The following is a 17,371-nucleotide window of genomic DNA, read 5'->3' on the forward strand; positions in this document are numbered from 1 at the left end:
ATTACAAAAAAAAATATGTTTGTACTTGGATGCGTATTTTTGTGTGACCTTCTATACCGATCGATTTTTTTAAATTAAAACAAAAGTATGTTTCAAAGAGAGCATGGAACAAAGTCCATGGTACATAATCATCCCCTTTTTAGTTTTATTTTCTAAAGTAACAAACATGTTGTACATTTTTCCGGCGAATAATTAAATGTGTATAAAACCGACAAAAACACGTGTGTCATTGAATCGTAAATACGTAGAAGACCGTCATGCTTTGCGACTCCTTCACTGAATTGTCCAGGGATTCTGTTTGACGCATACATTGTCCAATGTTAAATAATAATTAAATAATTAAATATAATCCTATGAGGTAGAGTACCCGAAACACAACAGGCTCCATTTCTGAAACGACTTATTTGATTGGATGATATTCATAAATATTTGCTCACTAAAACGAGCGTTGAAATTTAAACTGACCCACGGGTGATGGAGAAAGGACCGACACGGAATTAACCGTGGGTTTCCGACGATGGTGGAACTTCTGTAAAGGTGGAGTAATAATTGGAAGTGAGTGTACTTGCAGGTAAGAAGCTGACACACGTAAATGATGTAAGTTTTTCCGATTTAGTAGTTTAAAATGTCATTGTGTATTAAAAAAAAGACTGATAACAGGTTTTTTTTAAATGTATTTGGCAATAAGCCTAGAATTTCCTTTCTTTTCATTTACTAACATTGCATGTATTTGAGTGTTATAATTTTATGGTCGTGTGTCATTGTGCATACAGATTGGCTAAAGCAAGTATATATCCTTTGCTATATACGATACGAGGGTATTAAATTCATAGTGCCCCGAGTGATTTAAATTCACAGTGACATGAACATGTGTTGGATCTTTGGGTTTAACACCATATCAAATACAGGAAAATATAATTCGTTTCTTTAGTGGGCGATTTCAATTTTGATACTCATTCGCTTGCGAAGCACGACTTCTGGTGAGAGAATGTGGTAGACCTTTCTAGAACGGGGTTACCATGCAAGAACTTGGATTAAATAATTAACGAAAGTATAGGACGAGTTCACAATGCATTGCGGGCGGATACATGTACCTTGGATTGGAATTCGATTAATACAAAAATTTAATAGATAAATTGGAACAATCAAAGCGATTTTGGTATTAATGGAAAGAACTTTCCAGGAAAGTGTAGGGCGGGTTAACCATCGGGCGTACACTTTGAATCTGAAAACGTTGGTTTAAAATATGCACTCAAATGGATAATAATGCATAACCTAGCGTATTAAATTTCATACTCTCTTATACCACGACAAATTGGTTGTAAACCGTAGACATTACCGGTAATTTGTAGTCTGTAAACATTAATGATTATTGTATTCTATGTCTACATGGATAAATGATGTATGCATAAAACGGGGAAGTTTAATGGGAATGCCCCCTTCTTCCATGTTGTTTCAGAAAACAGTCTTTTATCTGGAATTCTTATTTAGAGCAGTGATAGAAATTATATTGAAAATTGACATAAAGAACAACATTTAGAAAGAGAAACACTAAATACCCATTCACTGGTTTAAAAATAAATACCATTATAAAAAAGTTTATTTTTATTTCAGTCAGCTGCAACAAACGGGATTAAGGCCACGTACATGTACATATATTATCCATTTCAGTTTAGATTTTTCATCCCTGTCCGCTCCTCTCAATATCCAACAATGCAGTTTTTTTTAAATTAAATTTTAAAAAATAAATTAAGGAAAAAATCGGACAAAGTATAATTATACAAAAATGAACGATAAAATGTATCAACATATAAAGCATTATATAATAATAATGTGTAAAGTGTTAATTCCCGCGCTTGCGCGGGCTATCATCTAGTACATTGTATGTTTAAGAGTTCTAAACTTCAGGACACATGCTATATTTCTCACACTGACTACATATTTACAGATTAATAAATTATTAAAAGCAGTGTCAACTTAAATCAGATATTTCATGTTTTCTCAACCTTAATTTATGTATGAAGAATAAGATATTTTCTGATGCTTCATTAAAGTTGAATTCATATTGTAAAAGTATGTGAAGAAGAATTAAGGGTGATAAGATTTGTCAATCACTGAAGGTATATCATTGTTTCAATTCAAAATAACCAGACAAGACCCCTGCCCTTGAGAAGTATGGAGTTATGAATGCAGCTTTTTTTTTTAGAATTCAGCTAATAAAAGCTGGTGCAATGTTTAGGTAGAAAATAAAAAGAGGGCCTGAGAAATGATATTTAAGAAATTGTTGTTATAAATTAAAACCCATCTTATGCTGGGAGATTCTTAGTCAAACAGGTGTTTCACTTTGTGTAATTGGAGTAATAGCACAAGAGTATGGCAAGAATACAGAATATCTGCATATTAAGATGGCTTGACAAGTGCAACATGATGAAAACATTTGAAGTACCGGTGGTTGATTAAAAACACTTATACTTTTAAGGAAATAGTGTTATCCGCATGCAGAAATCAAGATCGATTCGGACTCAATGTTTCAAATTAAATAATTGTTGTGAGAGCATGTTAGTGTTTTACTAAATTTTAAGAGACTGGATGGTCGTGGCCATATTAAAACTGTTTTGATCACAGAGACTTGGATGTATTACTGCCTCCTTTATTCTTCAAGAGACTCTTTATTATTGTTTTGAACATAGAAGGCCTGAATACGTCGCCTTCTTGGACACTCAAAAAGCGTTTGATAAAGTCTGGAGCCACGCCCTTATGTACAAACTGCATAAACTCGGCGTGAAGGGACGTCTGAGGACCCTAATGGACGACTGCCACGTAAATACATCCTGCTCAGTTGTGTCTAATCAGTCGTACTCTGACTGGTTCCCTGTATCTTAAGGAGTCAGGCAAGGCGGAGTTCTTAAACCTTGTGTTTATCAACGATCGCGTCCTGCTACAAGAACTTGAAGATCAGTCCATTCACATTGATATATATGACATATTTATCTCAAATCCAACGTTGGGTAATGACATTTCTCTAAGCGGTCTTCACAGAACGCTAAAAATAGCATACGACTACTCCAAACGATGGGGATTCAATTTTTATGCAAACAAATCTAGTATCCTCAGATTTCAGCCATAAGAGACTCCTTCCGACTTTTCATTTATATGACAACTTGCAGCTCATTCAGTTCACCTTGCAAAAACGTACAACCATCTAGGAATTCTGTTACATTCAAAACTAGACCCTAGCGAAAGAACAGCAAACGCATGTAGAAAAGTAAAGCAGCATACTTTGCATTATAGTTATCCGAGCATCTAAATCCAAGAACTACAAAATCTACAAAAAATTGTCCTCCCCTTCGTCCTTTATAGGTGTTAGTTACGGTGGGACTTGAGGCAAAAGGATACTCAAAATCTCAACACCTTTCAACATTTTATCTGCAAATATGCAACGAGATCTGATAAGTGCGAATCCTTGCTTGGTCTTTTGCCAATTGCCACTGAAATCGACTTTCGAAGACTTCAATTCTTTGGTCGCCTTTGTGAACTTGACACGAGAACTCTACCCAAAAGCAATCCCTCCACAGGCTTTTCTCATATCCCCCGGTTAGTAAGATATAAAGATTCATTTCGGACATAGTCTCCTGAACTAATTCCTACTCTACCAGGACGAAGGATATTTTCCCCCGAAATCAGAATGGAACATTATTGTGAAAGTCTCTGTGCATGAATGTCATCTTCATTCTAAATGTCAACGGATGATTTCAGGTTCCGACTTTATACCATTCAACATTATAAATGCAGGAAAGCCCCCCCCCCCCCCGTTCCCCGCTGGACGATTCCTAAAAATATCTGTGAAGTGGAACTCTGCAAATTTGTTGTTAAACTGTGGACGCTTCAAGACATACCTCCAGAAACATGTCTCCTGTGTAACTCTTATTTTACCGATGTGTTCGAGCATGTTACCACCTCCTCTGCAGAAACACTATTCCTTCGAGACGCCTTGTTGAGTATTTTCATCAAAGAAATTGAGTGTTAAGTGCTGACTGTTGTGGTTTGAACCAACGTGACAGTTATCTATTCCTCTTAGGAGCAAGATCGGTTTCTGTCATTACCGCTGCCCATAAGAGCAACGACTTACACTTGTTTAATTTTCGGTTTGTAAGAAACGCTGCTGCGTTTTACTTCAAAAGGATCCGCCACATTTTTCACTGACATTTTGTCTTACACAGGATGGATGACCATCTTTAAATTCTCCTTAAAGGTAGCTTAAAGATGCTTAAAGGTAGCTTAAAGACGATCTTTAAGCCACCTTTAAGCTATATGTGTTGCTTAAAGATGGCTTAAAGAAAGCGTAAAGATGGCTTAAAGGCAGCTTAAAGATGTCTTTAAGCTACCTTTAAGCCACCTTTAAGGACAACTTATAGGTCCTTAATGTCCAAACTTCTTTAAGCCACATTTAAGCTACCTTTAAGCCACCTTTAAGTGACCTTTAAGCCACCTTTAAGCCATTAAAAAATCTTTTAATTCAATATTGTGCTTAATTTACCAACAAAAAATATATTAACTATATGATAATGATAAAAAAGGTGTTAAAAACGGTTTTTGTTCTAGAAAAAAAAATAAAAAAAAAATAATCAAAACGCCCAAGACGAGGATTGAATCCGGGACCCTTCGTTTACCAGAATCACCTCGCTTCCTCTGCGCCATGGCAACTTACATATTTCGGGAGGTTTTTATAACCTATATATCAGTGGATATTGAATCAATATATTCAATGCGTATTTTTTACTTGAAATGATTTTGACTTCCATTCAAATTGTAACAATGAATTATATCTAATTTATAAATTACCTGCATGCATATATTTAGAATGGAATACGGAACTTGGTCTTCAGTGAAAAAAAATATATTATACTTTAATGGAAACCGATAGGCTTACTTAGTAAATAAATTTAAACCGACTAGATAAACGTTCATCTAATTCACAGCTAAATGAAATGCAAGAGAGAAGATGAAATCATTTATTTTATTAAATGCATTGAACCTATTAGGGTATTAGTTCTACGCAATTTACCCGGTTTTCATGATCACGGCGCCGTTCCAGTATGTTTAAACATTTACTTGTATACATGATTTTTAGACTATCAATTCTATAACAAACAATATTACCAATTACGGGTGACGTATTTACTGCATGTTGCAATTGCAAATGATGTATACATATACCTGTACATACAATTGCATGATGTACCAGGCCGGGTATGTGACTTAATTACTCTTATACATATATTTAAACAATTAACCCCTATTTATGATCACCGGTACAGGAATTAATTAGCCTCTAGATTTTACTCTTACATACATGTATCTTTAATTTGTAGACGTAACATTTTTTAAAACCCAGAGTTGGTAAATAATACTGTGAAAATGAATTACAAATGTAAATAAACTTTTATTCACTAGACTTATCGTATACACGTACATAATAAGATTTCAACGCCTTTAGAAACCCTGACTTGCACCTGGGCACACGACACACCTGTTGTGTATATCTTGTATATTCTGTGTTAGTTCCAGGGGTTTTCTTAAGTTGGACAAACAATAGACTCTAATTAGATATACACAAACGTGCACCTGGGCACACGACACAACTGTTGTCTATATCTTGTATATTCTGTGTTAGTTCCAGGGTTTTTTTAAGTTGGACAAACAATAGACTCTAATTAGATATACACAAACGAACAAAACTTTGTCTAGACAAACAAAGCAGTAATGTCCTGCCCGATATAACAAAGGCAGTTGAGAGTCTTTTCATCTTTAACATGTATCTAGCAGATCTAGAATTAGACCTAGAAATAATTAAAATTGAAAAAAAAATACATACCTTCAACCGATTATTAAATTAAATCATGCAGTTTTGGTTCAGTTTTATAACCGGATGAACTGACAGAGAGAGAGAGAGAGAGAGAGAGAGAGAGAGAGAGAGAGAGAGAGAGAGAGAGAGATATTTCACCGATTAATTTATTATAGGAAACAAACATACTTGAATATAATTTCATGCTCAAATTTAGATACAGAGACTGCGCCCACCCCTACAATAATTTTGAAATCAAAAAAAAAATTATAAAGAATTTTATAACGGCAATCTGTGTCCATCGGAGCGTTGTTGATGATAGCAATATGTGTTTAATGGCGCGACAATCCAACCCGCCTGGAACACCCCCACCCCCCTTCCTTGGAAATTATATCATCACTCGGGTCACCCCCTCCCCTCCCTATAAAAGAGCTTTTGCATTTAATATATATTTTAATTGTTCAGTTTGATCAAACTTGACTTAAAGGGAACTTAAAGATGGTTTAAAGACAACTTAAAGGGAGCGTAAATGCCACTTAAAGATGCTTAAAGGTAGCTTAAAGATGGCTTAAAGGTGACTTAAAGAAGTTTTGACATTAAGGACCTATAAGCTCAGCTTAAAGGTGACTTAAAGGTGGCTTAAAGATTGTATCTCCTTTAAGCCACCTTTACGCCACCTTTAAGCTGCCTTTAAGGACTTGCTTAAAGATTGTGTTTCGCCCTGTGTTACTTCTTATTTTGTTTATGACTATTTTCACTATGTGTTAAATTATAACACCGTAAATATGTTATACGTTTTAAAATCACCTTAAGGAGGAAGTAGAGAGAGAATGAATAAAATCACCAAAATATTTGGGCTGGCAGCTAAAAATATCAAATTATTACGCTTTAGAGAACGTGGATACCAACAGGCCATGCAATAAAAAAAACACTTGGCTTCCTAAAATAGTGTCGTCATTCAACGCATTTCTATATCGGGTAGTATATTGCAATAAGGCAATTAAGCTCTCACATAGCAGCCAGTTAATGATGTTTATGATCATTAGGTAGTGCCAATCAGCAATACTAGGAATTATGAGTTTTCTAAACAGGTAAGACAAGTAATGGTTTTATCGGTATAAACAATATTCTCAATCATACATACGTTAAGAGATTTTAAGTATTATTAATTAATTATTTATTATCTATTTAAGATCATAAATATTTAACTTATTGATTATTAAAGGCGTCTAATTTCATGACGATTAAATATTTCTCAAACTGACACTAAACATATTGATAAACTTGTAAAAAGATAAAACAGTCTACTGAAGTTAAATTTTTTATGTCAACCAATGAAGAAAATATTCTTAAGTTTAAATGTGAGAAAATTTGTCAAACATATTTGGGTTTTTTATATTAACAGTTTCAATGAATTTTAAGGCACATGTCTATCAGTGTTAGAAGTTAGTAGATGTATTTAGATCTTTGCCAGCGCCCCTAATTAGTATGTTTTTGTTGCATAACTTCTCTAATTGGAATAAATGTCATTAAGTTAGGAATGCATCTTTGTGTGTTTAAAAAAATATGCCGATATATGGTAGACATGCAGTATATTATTTGGTTATTTTAAAATACTTGCAGGTAAGAAACTGACACATGTAAATGATATAAAATGTTTTATGTCCTCCATTTATCTAATGTTAAATTGTGTGGAAACCAGTTCCATCTTGGTCCTGCTGCTTTGTTAATTTTTTCTCCTTTAAACACTACAAGTCATGATTTGATGAATATTGTCATTTATTAATGACGAAGATAAACAACTAACTACAAATAAACTACCTTAACTACTGGGGAGATCCCAGATAAACATAAAGAGACTTATTAAGCACCTAATTTCAGACAGGCAGTGGGATCTCCCTAAAGACTTAGTAAGACATAATTATCATTGATGAATACACATTTAGAAGATGGGAGATCCCAAGATAAAATATATCCAAACTAGTCTACAACAATGGCAGGGGGATCTCCCTGTCATATAAAAAACCCAAACAATGTAAAAATTAAGGTGGCATATACAAAACATTTGAAAACCAAAACAATGGAAAATTTACTGTAACATAAACAAAACATTTAGGAGGGTGTAATGGGGATGGTGGAGGGTTAATTTTCACATAAATAAACTCTCTGTTCACATAAAAACGTCCATCAAATACCAGGGTAAAAACAAAAGTGGCTTTCACGTGATTACAGTCCTGCAATTTCATTGGTTGTTGATAAGATACAAGCACAAATATTCTAAAAATAGATATAATGGACCCTCAGGTTAAAAATAACTATAAATAACCAGATTCTAAAAATAGATTCTGTGACAAAAATAGATGGTTAAGATACATTGATGCCATAAAACATATTATTTAACAATAATATTTCAAGATAACAATTGTTTGGTAAGTAAAGATATCTTATTTAATCAATGGGGCAACTTGTTTAAAACACTTGAAATGGGTTAAAGAATGGCTCTCGACTAATAATTTAACGGTCATGTATTTTAAAATGCCATTGTTTAAAAAAAAAAAGAAGACAAGCTCATTTTGTATCTGGCAATCAGCCGCCAATTTGATGTATCAAATTATAGATCTAAAGCTGTGAGTCACATAGACATCATGTAGATGTGTCGGATCATAAGCAATCCTAATGATATATAATACATATCCTTTAACTTGCTAGTATTTTAGTATAATGATGTTATGGCCTAGTAGACGTGTGTCATTGTGCATACATATTGACGAAAGCAAGTATATAATTTTTTTATCCGACAATTAAACGTCCATGAGTGTAACAAAATAACAGTTTCACGAGTGTATCATGTTGTAAATTGTGTATTTACTATCACCCGGTAGAATCAAAATTTACAACATGACAAGTGTATCAAATTAACAGGGCTCCAACTGCACAGTTGCGTGTGTATGTGTTGGATCTTTGGATTTAACACCACATCTGTAATACAGGAAATTATAAGTTCCTAAACATTTAAAACAAGTACTATTAATAATTTTAATTATAAAGTTTTAACAATGTACTCATACATGTATTAAATGAATTTTCTTCATTAAAGTTGAATTTACATTGTGAAAGTCTGTAAGGGTGATGAGAGTTGTCAAGTCACTGTAGGTATATCATTGTTTCAATTCAAAATAACCAGACAAGAGCTTTGCCCTTGAGAGGTATAGAGTTGTCAATGCAGCTTTGTTTAGAGCAATGTTTAGGTAATTGATAAAAAGAGGGTCTGAAAAATGATATTAAAGAAATTGCTGTTATAAATCAAAACCCATCTTATGCTGGCAGATTCTTAGTCTCGCAGGTGTTTCACCTTGTGTATTTGGAATAATAGCACAAGAGTATGATGTGTATACAGAATATCTGTTTACATAGATAGCGTGACAAGGAAATCTAATAAACATGCAAGTGATCATGTTTTGTCATGCCAATATCCCTCTAGGTCAGATAGAGGCCAAGGGTTGGGGTATGAAAAGGATGTAAGAATTAAGTTTTGAAAAAAGAGAATAATCTTTATTAAAATTGTAAAAACAATGAAGGAAAAGCTCCTTTAACAGGCAAACAGGCCTTATCCATCCTCTCTCTACATGCCCTTTTCTCAACACAATTTCATAGTAATTATAGCTAAGTGTTTAACTTTTACAGGCTTTAAAAAAATGTGTTGTTTCACATAGAAAATAATCTTGCGTTGATTGTTTCTTAAATCTGCTTTAAAGATAAGAGAAATTTATAATTTAAAAAAAATATATTTAATATCTTTAATGCTAATTTGTAGAGTTGGGAGGGAGGGTGCAATTATTCTTCTACATTGTAATTAATAAGTGATATCTTTATGCACCAGCAAATATTTACTACACTAAAATATCTTAGCCAATCTAATGTATCCTGCAATTCATATGATTTAATTTCAGAATATCTGTGATGCTGAAAGCAACGAAAATACTGAAGCAAAGACTGGCATAATAGGAACTGCAGAGGAAAATGATCAGTAAATAACGAAAAAAGTCATTGTGCAGGCAATGACAAAATTAATAACAGTGTTTAAAAGAACCACAAGTTTTCCTATCTAGCATCTTGTTTCAAAACCAAACATAGGAAAAAGGTCTATATACAATAATAGATGTACTAACACACACACACACACACACAAAATAGTGTACACATTTGCTTAATCTACAACATTGACTTAACAACTAAACAGTACTCAATTAATGGGTAGTTTAAAGAGTATTTTATAGTCAACTTTATAATTTTATTTTTTTTTTCTTTGCATTAATTAAAATACTACTTGTTAAGCGTGGGTATGCTTTACTTGAAATTTTTCTTTCATACATTTAGCTAAATTTTATTTGTGTGTGCATGAAAAAATATAGTTATATTATTACCTGCAATTATTGCTTTTAGTTTTATTTGTTTTCAGGTACATTCTATGCTTGGTTCTTGAGCCCTCTTCTGTTTATACCTTTTGTCCAAGAAGCTGACCTTAGCAATATTCAACCCAAACAGCAGGTACATACAAACTCGTACAATTCTGTATTTTTGTGGGTAACTCTGACTTAAGTTGACTTTGTGTATCAGTAATGAAATAAATTCAGGTTATCTACATTGGATGCATGTTTTAAGACCTTTAAAATAATGCGAACTGATAACAATGATAATCCTTTAGGTTTTGAATCAGGTCTGTGCAAGACCATTGTTGTATTTCACAGAATGTCTTTAACGCAACCAATTAAAATTAAAAATGATATGATAATATGATAGTATACTGCCTTAGTCATCTGGTGATTACAATTTTTTTCTGGTGTGATATTTAAATCACCAATCATGATAGAATATTAGACTTTTCAAATTTCAAATGGAGGGGTGGGGATGTTGTAAATTGATCATTTTTTTTTAACAATGACGTTGCATATTTACAAGTAAAAGATGGCTATATTTGGATGAAATTAATGCAGTGTTTTTGTTTTATTCCAAATTCTTCAATATGTGTAGTTGCATGAATATGTGACCATGGTTATATTGCTCTTTGTCCTGTAAGATATTAATGATATAGTTCTTCTTCCAGAGTTTATTTATGTACATGTGTAGCAGTGAAGTACCGATTTTGGTTTGTGATTTTACATACCAGTTTATTGTTTTGTTATGTGTTAAATTTAAGTCACTTAAAGGAAATTTGAAACAAACTTAAAAAGTGGAAATATTTGTTAATTTCCATAGTGTTAAAATAAAGAATGGTTGTATTTTCTATCAAGTTAACATAATTGATCGTATTTGGGTATATAATATACATATTTTTACCAAAAACCTAGCAATTTTATTGTCACATTGTTGGTTATAATAACTGAGCAAGCCTGTTTGAGTGGAACCTAGAATATTTGTAAAATGATTGGGAAATTGTAAAAAACATGAAGCAAATTTTGGCAAAGGGCTTTTCTTTTTTTCAGGTCACAATGAATTTCTGTGGGGTCTATCAGTCTAACTTATCTGATAGCTCAGGACCTTGGATTCATAGCATGTGTAGCAAGGAGCTCGAAAAGATTCACTGTCGGAGAGGAAAGATAAGACGCTGTGTGCCTTTTATTTCAGGGAATTTCTTTGCTTGTTGCATCAAAGATATAGGTCACGATCTGAAAGGTACTTTTATACCCAACAGATAAATATATATATATTATAAAGTATAAAAATTTGGAAAAAGGGGGGGGGGGTTGGGACTGAACAATTGTCTAACAGTTTTTTGTAAGTGTTCAATGTTTGAATTTCTAATTCGAAAAATTTATAAAAACTATTTTAATGATGTAATGTAAAGCCAACCGCAAAACTAAAAGCTCGTTGACAAAAAGCACAATCGTCTTAATTTGTGTGTGTTCAATATTTTAATCGATAATTAATGGAAATTTTTGAAAAAGTGAATGCATAGTTCTCTTATTTTCATGTTAAAGGTTTAACTTTTTTGAATATTTGAACGTAGATAACCAGTGCATTTTGGTAACACATATTGGAGGATCCAACAAAAAAGTGGCTCAGTGTTATGGTAAGGAATGTTTAAAGTACACTGAACACACTCAAAGCATCAAGTGGGCGGGGGAAGGAGGGCATACTTTTTTGACCCATCTGATAGTCAGTTTTTTTTTAAGTTTTAAGTTTTATTTTGTTTGTCAGCGCAACTCTTCTTTTAACCAGTGTTCTGAATTTTTAAAAAGAAAATTTAGTTAATGAGTCACAGTAAGAAGATGTGTAGTACGATATTAAGTATCTTTATATTAGTATGATATTAATTTGCATAAAAATCAATCTGATTCCTTAATTTTGCCCCATTTGAACTTGAAGTTTTGCTATTTGGACCATGGAGTATTTAATTTTTTTTCAAGGAGTACAATTAGGTCCCTCTTAGGCTGAGTTGACTATTGATGTAAAAGTACCGCATATAATTTGAATAGCATGTATATATTTTTTTTTATCCAATATTTTTCTTGTGAATCCACGATTTGGGGTCCTAATTTAATGAAAAATTCACCCCTCCCCAGAAACAGTTTTCCAAAGATAATACTGGTTGTAGCAGCTGGTTTAATTTTTTTGGATAATTATTTTAATCTCGGTGATCAAGTTCCATTGAGACTGAATAATTTTGACTGACGTCTCATCCGAATCTGAGATTTGTCAGAACTGAAATTTTAGACTGACGTCTCTTCCGAATCATCTTTGCAAAGACGGAAGTCAAAATATTTCAGTCTCGCTGAATCTCAATGAAATCAGAAACTAAAGGGTAAATATGACCCGGTGCAAGCAAACTAAAATTTTCTTTACTTATTCCTTTACCCTTAGGCATTTATACAAAGCTGGATTAAAATGAAAAAAAAAGTTATTATAATTTTTGGAGATAATTAACAAATTGAATATAAACGTTGAGTAGTAAATCAGTTCTAAATATGAGACTCTTGTTGTTGCTATAGTACTAAAAAGGCCTTGTATGTATCTGTTAAAATCGCTTTTTTCAGTAAAAAAAATATAAATCTTAGATATAAAATTTACTTTGAAGGAATTTTTCACGGCTTACTTCAATGTAAAACAAAACATTTTAAAATACCTACATACATAGTCTACCATTCCTCAAATTTGGTCGTTAAAGTCTCTGCCAAAAGTAAAGTTTTTTTTTAACTGGAAACGAAAACGGACGATCGGTAATGGATTTTGAAAAAACGTCTCTTGGTATTATCGGTCTCTATCATCCCAAAAAACTTCAGGAAAATATATCCAAAGGGAAAATAAATGTGACATATACGCATGTGTTAGAGGCATTCAGAACGTGGAGTACTATTCGCATTTCACTATTCACTTTTTGAATAGTGAATAGTATTCTGTGGTCGGGCACTATTCAAAAGATACTGTTGCAATGGGAATATTATTTATAGGGTAGCTAACACCCTGTATCCCATATTTGAGCCTTCATATTTAGTGAGGACGGGATCCCGGGAAAGACCAGTCGACCTTCAAAGGGAATTAAATTTACACGATCAGTAACAGGCATAGCTAGCCTTGAGATAAAGGGAATTTCGAATAAAACAGCGATAATAGGGATATCATACATGGGATTGAATATATGTAAAGGAATACTTAACATGACTTTCACCCTGTTTCCCTGGGACTGACTAGTCAACTCTCAAAAGGAATTTGGTTCATACGACGATAGACACGCTTAGCAAGCCTGGTAAAAAAGTGATTTCGTATAAAAAGTTATAATGGAAATCTTATTCATGGGGCTGGTCAAGACTGCGTCACATTTCTAGGCTTTTGTATTTGGCGCTGGACCCCTGGGAAAGACCAGTCGACCCTCGAAAGAAAATGGGTTAATACAACCAGTAACTGGCATAGCTAGCATAGTGAAAATAGGAAATTCGTTACAGTTTAATACAGTTAAAATAGGAATGGGCTGGATGACACTGTGTAACCCAATTTGGACCTTCAAATTTGATCAAGAATGGCACAAGAAAAGAGCAGTCGACCCGCAAAAGGAATGTGGTTTTCAAGACCACTAACAGGCATAACTAGCCTAATGTAAAAGGAAATTTTGTATAAACAGTTATAATGGAAATATAATTCATGAGGCTGGCTTTCTTCCTGTATCCTTATATTCATCTTCCCATTGCAACAGTAAATGATGCACCTTTGGCTAGCTAATCATGTCAGGTCATTCCATCATACTTGCGATAATTTAAGAACTGACCAGAAAATAGTATTCACTATTCGTAAATTGAATAGTGAAATGTGAATAGTACTCCAACTTCTGAATACCTCTAAAGCATGCGTAAATGTCACATTGATTTTCTAATTTCTTGTAGAGGGTGAATACTGTTCGCTTCATGTTGCTGCCAGTTCCCATACAAGTGAGTATTAAAATACTAGTGTGCTGATTTGTCATCATATGTAACAATTAAAAGACTTATTTCTAGCTTACATGGTTATACGACTTTTTTATTCATACTACACCATTGTAGAAGATACCTTGACTCCCAACGCCACTAATTTAATCAGCAAAAGTACTGGTAAGTGGGGGAGTTGTTATTATTGTATGTGCTGCAAATCATTATAGATTTATTCTTTTTGCTTAAAAAAATATTATTTCAGACTAACACACACACACACACACACACACACACACACACACACACACACACACACACACACACACACACACACTGTATGTGTGTATACCGTATAATGGGTATTTTTACGTGCTGCTAATTTTTACTAATTTTTACGAGTTTTATATATCCGTAAAAATTAAACGCGTAAATTTTAACAGAAGTAAAAAAAAACAAAACACCGCACATTAATTTTCTACAATTTGCATATGAGAGTAATGTTCATGACCTTCAGCTCAGTCCCTGACGGCTGTACATGTAGGTATATTTGAGCGTTTTTGGTCACGTGGTGATAACAGTTCAGATCTTTCTATCTAGTCTTGAGTATTTTTTAAAACTACGTATAATGCCATGTTAGATTTCAGTCACTCAGTCAATAAATATGAATATTATTCACTGAATAAACACAATCATAATAATTAAGGACTCGTAAACAGAAAAACGATTTTCTGATTTGTATGTGGGTTAACTGTAACAAAGTCATGGCAAAATTTCACCCCCTTTTACCCGAATGATTTTAATTTTTACGGACATGTCCAATTCGTAAAAATATTACGCGTAAAAATTCAAATCGACCTATTTCAAGACAAATTCGTAAAAAATCACAGCAGCGAAAATTACCCGTTATACGGTATATATATATATATATATATATATATATATATATATATATATATATATATATATATATATATATATATATATATATAAAGCACAGAGAAATTCATCTTTTTGGAGCTCCACCTCCGCTGCGGCCGGTGCTTGAACTCACGAGGCAAGACTTGCCTAGATGGTCCAGTGGTTAGCGCGGTGGCCGCTCACCGCTAGGAGAATGGGTTCCAAAGGTCGTGAGTTCAAGCCCCGGCCGGGGCGGAGGTGGAGCTCCAAAAAGGTGAATTTCTCTGTGCTTTATGTATATCTTTATCATTCACTATGGGCAGGTACATGTCAATTTGAGAGTTATTGCAATGTTTGTGCTTATTTTATATATATATATATATATATATATATATATATATATATATATATATATATATATATATATATATATATATATATATATATATATATATAAATTTGAAAAATAACAACACTTATATGTTAAACGTCTAAGGAAGAAATAAAATATATATTGCAGAATCAAGTCAATGGCTGACCGCTGCAGCTTTTACTTTTCCACTTTGCTGTTTGATCATATTAGCCGTTTGCTTCATCTTGGTACTCCTGTACATGTGCCGTATCGCTGGATGTGCGTTAAGTCTTGCGACAAGACATTTTGATTGTTGAGTAATGAATAATTGCTAACAAAAGAAATACGAAAGATTAAATGAACAGAAAGATGCCTGTATTCTTTAGAAAGAAAGATCTAAAATTAAAACCACCCCATTGTATATCAACGCTTATAGAACTTTAAATGTTTGCTTATTGATGTATATTTAATGTCGTTGAACTAAGGAGTGAAGAAAATACCTTCCTTAAGCTAGATTCTGAATCCATGTTTATATTCAGGTCTATAATTTACAACATTTTCTTACTGAACTGGAAAGGTGTACTGTAATTTAATTTTGTCAAAAATATGAAAGAGAAATTCTTTTTAGATACTCTCTGTGAAATACTATAAGAAATCAGTTTTTAAAATTGATGTAGAACTTTTGATAATTAATAATTAAAGTCTTTGTTTCTGCAAAGAAATCATTCTGATTATCACATTTACTCATGTTGTGCTTGTTGTACTTATCTACATATTTAGATACGAAAATATAAAATACATACTAGTATATGATTAGTGTTTCTCGTTCATCAGATCCAGACCTCCAACTTGATTGGTTCACCGTTTTAGTCTATTTCCCCCCAGAAATATTAATTCAATGTTTTTAATGATAATGATCTTTATTTATTAATTTTGTCCAAAATGAATATTATGAGGTAATAATTTCAGTCATCAAATATATATCGTAAAGCCATTCGGGCTTTGATCACCCCCTAACCGAAATTATCACCTCATAACACTTAAAATTTGAATATAATTGTTTTGGTATCTTAACATTTTGAAGTCTGAAAACAAATTATCCCTCATTTTAATAAATTGGTCGATTGATAAATTAATCAATCTGCTCTACTCCTTCTTCTGAAATTTCTATTACTAATTTAATGAATATGTTCATATGTTTTTCCATTTTACATAGAGAAACTCAGAGAGTACGTGTATAACAACGCACCGTTTTACATAAATCTTTTCTCGTTATTACGAGATCTTTTCTCGAAATAGCGAGATCTTTTCTAATAACAACAAGAAAATTTACTCGAAATAATGAGATCTTTTCAAGTAATAACGATTGCAGTATCATGTAATTTTAAATCAGACCAAAAAGTTATTATTTACATTTAAGGTAGTATAGGAGACCTTCATGTTGTGACGTATTGTTTATCGAAATAAACAATAAAATGAAGTCTAATTACATAAGAAGTTTTTTTCTGTCATCTAACAGCGTAACGCAGTGGGTTAGGGTATTTACTACGAATCTGTACGTCATGAGTTAAAATCTTGATGAGGTTAAACCTTTTTTACCTCTCTAAATATTTTCAAAAGTTAACATTTGGTTAAATATTGTAAAATTTTAAAATTCTAGACCGGTGATAGTTTTCTAATTATAACAATATCATACTACTTCAACTTGGTGCATTATCACGTGACAACTATAAACTTAAACATATTATACAGATATTGCCTGGGTTTACGGACAACATTGATTTTATTATCCCCGAGGGACAAAATAAATTGCCTGACATGAAGTGAAGGGCAATATATTCGTCCCAAATAGACTATTTAATACTATATAAATAGTGC

General features: G+C 32.8%; 1 protein-coding gene across 4 annotated transcripts; it reads left to right on the forward strand.

Annotated features, from left to right (window-relative positions):
- The first annotated feature begins 368 nt into the window (after positions 1 to 368).
- LOC128183162 (uncharacterized) lies at positions 369 to 17,145 on the forward strand. 4 transcript variants are annotated; one of them, XM_052852064.1, is made up of 8 exons: positions 369 to 555; positions 9,796 to 9,872; positions 10,305 to 10,393; positions 11,329 to 11,518; positions 11,853 to 11,915; positions 14,221 to 14,265; positions 14,377 to 14,424; positions 15,662 to 17,143. In XM_052852064.1, exons 2-8 carry the CDS (start codon positions 9,866 to 9,868, stop codon positions 15,808 to 15,810), a joined length of 591 nt encoding a protein of 196 aa, XP_052708024.1. In that variant the 5' UTR covers positions 369 to 555; positions 9,796 to 9,865; the 3' UTR covers positions 15,811 to 17,143. The 4 variants fall into 4 exon arrangements, with proteins under 4 accessions (XP_052708024.1, XP_052708022.1, XP_052708023.1 ...); XM_052852062.1 differs by having other exon boundaries at positions 372 to 571; positions 15,662 to 17,142; XM_052852063.1 differs by lacking the exon at positions 369 to 555 and adding an exon at positions 6,784 to 6,936.
- Positions 17,146 to 17,371: the final 226 nt, after the last annotated feature.

Source organism: Crassostrea angulata, chromosome 5, assembly GCF_025612915.1.
Source record: "Crassostrea angulata isolate pt1a10 chromosome 5, ASM2561291v2, whole genome shotgun sequence".
In the NCBI taxonomy this organism is placed as follows: domain Eukaryota; kingdom Metazoa; phylum Mollusca; class Bivalvia; order Ostreida; family Ostreidae; genus Magallana; species Magallana angulata.

Excerpts from the sequence above, each read along its gene's own strand:
- LOC128183162 (XM_052852064.1), top strand. Across the intron at positions 10,394-11,328 it reads ATATTCAACCCAAACAGCAG|GTCACAATGAATTTCTGTGG; the intron begins GTACATACAAAC and ends TCTTTTTTTCAG. Across the intron at positions 11,916-14,220 it reads AAAAGTGGCTCAGTGTTATG|AGGGTGAATACTGTTCGCTT; the intron begins GTAAGGAATGTT and ends AATTTCTTGTAG.